Source organism: Calidris pugnax, unplaced genomic scaffold, assembly GCF_001431845.1.
Source record: "Calidris pugnax isolate Ruff unplaced genomic scaffold, ASM143184v1 scaffold87, whole genome shotgun sequence".
NCBI lineage: Eukaryota > Metazoa > Chordata > Aves > Charadriiformes > Scolopacidae > Calidris > Calidris pugnax.
The window spans coordinates 329,131-333,527 of NW_015090818.1; the positions used below are offsets into that span (position 1 = coordinate 329,131).

Consider the following 4,397-nt stretch of genomic DNA (forward strand, 5'->3'; position numbering starts at 1 on the left):
AAGAAAGTGCATTATTTTCTGAGGTGTGTGATGCTCAGACATCTGCACAGCGCTGGTGATCGGCATCCAGATGTGCTCGTACACCCCATGATCAAACAGCTCGATACCTTAAATGGAAGACATGCATCATTAATTGTCAAATAACTAACTAGTCTTTCGTGTCCCATTTCTTCTGATGTTCATCTGTCCTTTCTCCTCTCTTACTTATTTGCCTTTAATGACTTTGCAGTTGAAGGTACTCAATTCGACACCCAATCTTTCTTCTTGAAAGTACTCCAAGAACTCTAGGTCTTAATGTTCTGCTGACTTCTATGAAATACCTAGATGCAAAACAGTAGACAAAGGAGAAGGTTAAGGAGTCAAGCTGTTTAAGGCTTGAAGGTATCACTAACTAATTAAAATCATTTGGGTGATAATTTGACCTGCTTCAAAATTGTCCTTAACTGATAGGGAAGAACTGATTCTTTCTGTCCCTGCAAAAGATAGAGCTTTTAAGCTGCCACTCTGTGGCTAAGAAAGATAGAAAAATGTCTTTATAACAACAACAGCAAATATTTTGTTACTGTAGCAGTGTTGTTGGGATCCCAGAGGGAATATTAATTCGCTAACAGCTTCTTGTTGCCAAAGCAATATGATGCCAGTTAGGCCGGTGAACAAATAAGCCTCGTTGGCCTCTGTGGTATCAAAAGGGTTTATGCATGTTTGTAATATCATCTTACAGAAGTGTAAAATTAAAGGCGAGGGTGAGTTATTGTCTTCATGGTAACCAAACCCTTTAGCTTGCTTAAATTGTGAAGTGCAAGAAGTTATTTAGGAGAAATAAATGGCAGCTGCATTTTTCTTCAGAGACCTGGAACACGAAGACATCCCGTTCTTTTCTCTTTTGGTTTTCGTTGCCTACTGATGTGGTAGTGTAGGAATTAATTTACAATCTCAGTTCTTGGAATGCAGTTCATGAAATTCTAATAACTTCTTATGCTTGTGTTTATAAAATGTTTCGTCTCTTACAACACTGCCAGCTTGCTAGTTCTGTTATTGCACACCCATTTCATCTTAAAAATGGCTAAGTGCTACGTGACTTGCTTATACTCTTTCTAAAATGTTGGTTTCCAGGAGATCTCTACAATTTTAGGTTGACTGTCAGGTTGTTCTTCATACAGCCTTCCTTATACAGACTTTCTGGAGTGTTTCGAAGGTTTGTGGGTTCCTTCTGGCCAAGAAAGGGGATGGCTGAGAAATGTCTAGGATACAGTTTAAACTCTTCTAATGCTAACCATAGCTACATAGGTTAGAGTGTTACCAGCTTTTTGGATACGATTTGATATAAAAAGAAGCGTATAGAATCCTGTTCCAAAATAATTTAGAAATTTACTCTGGAAATGGAAAGATCCTGTGAAGCTCTCTGCAGGAAAAAGTAAATCAGAAGTTCTGGAAATGTGTTGAGCACAAGGGGAGAAAGAACTAGGAATGGAAAGAAAGGAGAAAGCAAGTCTCTAGTCCAAGCAAAGCAAGAGTTGTAAATTAAGAGTACATTAAAAAAACTTCAAGGTATACTGACGCCTAAGGTTTCTGCAGCTGTTCAGCATTGCCAGGAAACAGAAATTCCTGACCACCTGCATTTGTTTGGAAGAGATCATCCTGTGGGTGAAAAGATGTATGATGCCACAGGAAAATACGAAAGGGAGGTGTTGCCAATAAAACCACTGTAAATGTAAGCTTGTGTACCCACAAAGAACCAGTCGAAGAGAAAATATATGCCAGAGACAAACAAAGTTTTATTTGCAACTTTTCCTCAAACTACAAGCTCAGCCCACAGGAGGAGGAGAGAGAATATTTAATTGACCAAGGAAATTTTCTGGCCAGACTCCAGCTGATATCTGCCAGCAAGACTTTGTTTTGGATGTCACTGCAGTGCTGATACTCTTGAAAAAGGTAGTGGAGGAAAGGACAAGTAGCTGAGGGATCTGAAAACGGGACAGAACGGAAAAGACTGATGTGTTTTGCATCTGTTAGCAGTTCTCCTATGTTTCAGCATTGCCCTGTCGTGTTTATTAGCACACCTTGTTCCCTCAGTCAAGGTCACATTCTTTCTCCACCCTCTGCATATGTCGGACAGATTGCTGGGCTTATTGCAAGCTCTCTGATTGCACAGTATTTTTTTCATAGCCTGATATAAGAACTTTGTTAGAGACAGCTCATTTGGTACTTAACCTGTGTTTCGGTTACCTAAAGGAAAGAAGTGCTTTGTTGTGGGAGAGGTATGAAAGAAACAATATGTTTATACTTCTTCCCTAAGTCAGTGAGACAAAATCTAGGTAAGAGTAGACAAGATACAGTTTTGTTCTGTTTTGTACTGATTTTAATCCTTCTTTGTGCTCCTTTAAATCTGACTCTGATTAAGAATCTTAAGTATCAGCTTGTCGATGTCTTTAAACAGGTATCTGAACTAATGGCTTCTCTGTATTGTTTAGCTGAGCATGAACTGGCCTAAGCACAAAATAAGATACATCTCATTTTTCTGACTTTAGAGCTGAATATTTAGAAGAATAAGCAATGCAATTATCTCAGTTAGCTTAAGAAAACTAAGTTACTGCTCTGAAAGTACATATTCTGTCCTCCAGGCATTTATTTTTAGGTAGCGTGTGTATTGCCACCAAATTATCTCTGGGAAGTCCCTGTGTTCCTGTTAGGATTTCTACACGTACTTGGTTTTACCAGTGCAGGAGCTAACACAGAATGGTAGGGGTTGGAAGGGACCTCTGGAGATCATCTAGTCCAACCTCCTGCAAGGGCAGATTCACCCAGAGCAGGTTGCACAGGAGCTTGCCCAGACGGCTTTGGAATGTCTCCAGAGAAGGAGACTCCACCACCTCCCTGGGCAGCCCGTTCCAGGGCTCTGCCACCCTCAAAGCGAAGAAGTTCCTCCTCATGTTTAGGTGGAACTTCCTATGTTTAAGTTTGTGCCCATTCCCTCTTGTCCTGTCCCTGGGCACCACTGAAAAAAGACTGTCCCCATCCTCCTGACACCCACCCTTTCAGTATTTTTAGGCATAAATTCCTCTGACTTAAATAGTGTGGGATTCATGCCCATAGCAGTGGGGTTTGGCCCAATAACAACCCATTTTTCATTCTTTGCAATTTTTGGTGGAGAATTAGAAGTCATTTCCACAACAGTGTTGTGCCCCATCTCTGAACACACACTTTTCCAAATCAGAGATTAACAGAACCTTTGAAGGCCATTGGTTGGTTGAACTTTTACTTTGAAAAAGAAAACAAGCCTCAAAACACCGTTGTTCCCAAACCAGTTATTCAACCCAGCACATGGTGTGATGTGTTGGGCCGTGCCCTGACTTACAGTTGGATGAATCTACTTGAATCTTTCTGGTCAGGGCTTTTGGGTGTGGAAAAATTTCTTTCCATGAAACTAATGATAACTGTGTCACCTTTTTCAGGCAGTCGGGTGAATCTGTATAAAAAAATATGCAAAATAAGTGATTTTGAAGGTTCATATCTGTCTTCCTGAGAAGTCATTGCTCCTGCTGGTGCGAGGACTGTGCTGGTGGGTGCTGGGAAAGGAGAGTGAATGGCTTAAACAGATTGAATGCAACATCACGTGTTGGGGTGTAGGCCCTCCAGACTGCTTTCCAGGCAAGGGGGCTGGATGACTTAGGGTGGCACAGCGAAGGTTTCTACGTGTGGTTAATCCTGTTAGTTGTTCTGCAGGTTTGGTTTGAAGTAAAAACATTGTTCATGTGGGGAGGGAGTCTTCATGAGGAATTGGAGCCATAGGATGAGGGGAAATAGTTTCAAACTGAAAGAGAAGAGATTTAGATGAGATCTCAGGAAGAAATTCTTTGCTGTGATGGTGGTGAGACACTGGAAGAGGTTGCCCAGAGAAGCTGTGGCTGCCCCATCCCTGGAGGGGTTCAAGGCCAGGCTGGATGGGGCTTGGAGCAACCTGGTCTGGTGGGAGGTGTCCCTGCCCATGGCAGGGGGTTGGAACTGGATGGTCTTTAAGGTCCCTTCCAACTCTAACCATTCTATGATTTAATTTGACCAACAACATAAAAAAAACCCCAGACTAGCAGGATGCAAAATACATTGTTTTTGAACAAAGTGAAAAGTAAAAACCAAGATTTTAGTCTGTGACCTTCTAAGCTGTAACCCTCTAAAATTCTTATTATAACAGCAATGGAAAGCACTCCTCAACTTTTTTGTGGAGAAAAAGTGCTGTCTCCATGTATATCTGCGCCCCGGGACACGGTGTCTGGTTACAGCTAAAGCAACATAACCACCTCCTGTTGCCAAAAATCGTGTGGCTTCTGATTTCCTCACCCCTGCCCGCCTGTCCTCAGTGCTCTGCAGTGATTTTGTGGGTGTCACCCTTCCCACAGGCT

General features: G+C 41.9%; 1 protein-coding gene across 1 annotated transcript in view; it reads left to right on the plus strand.

Moving 5' to 3' along the window:
• SLC18B1 (solute carrier family 18, subfamily B, member 1) overlaps nt 1-645 on the plus strand; it is a 17,791-nt gene extending 17,146 nt beyond the window's left edge. The window contains exon 13 of the mRNA XM_014939802.1: nt 628-645. Coding sequence (XP_014795288.1) covers nt 628-645 — 18 coding nt within the window. The remainder of the gene's footprint in view (nt 1-627) is intronic.
• Nucleotides 646-4,397: the final 3,752 nt, after the last annotated feature.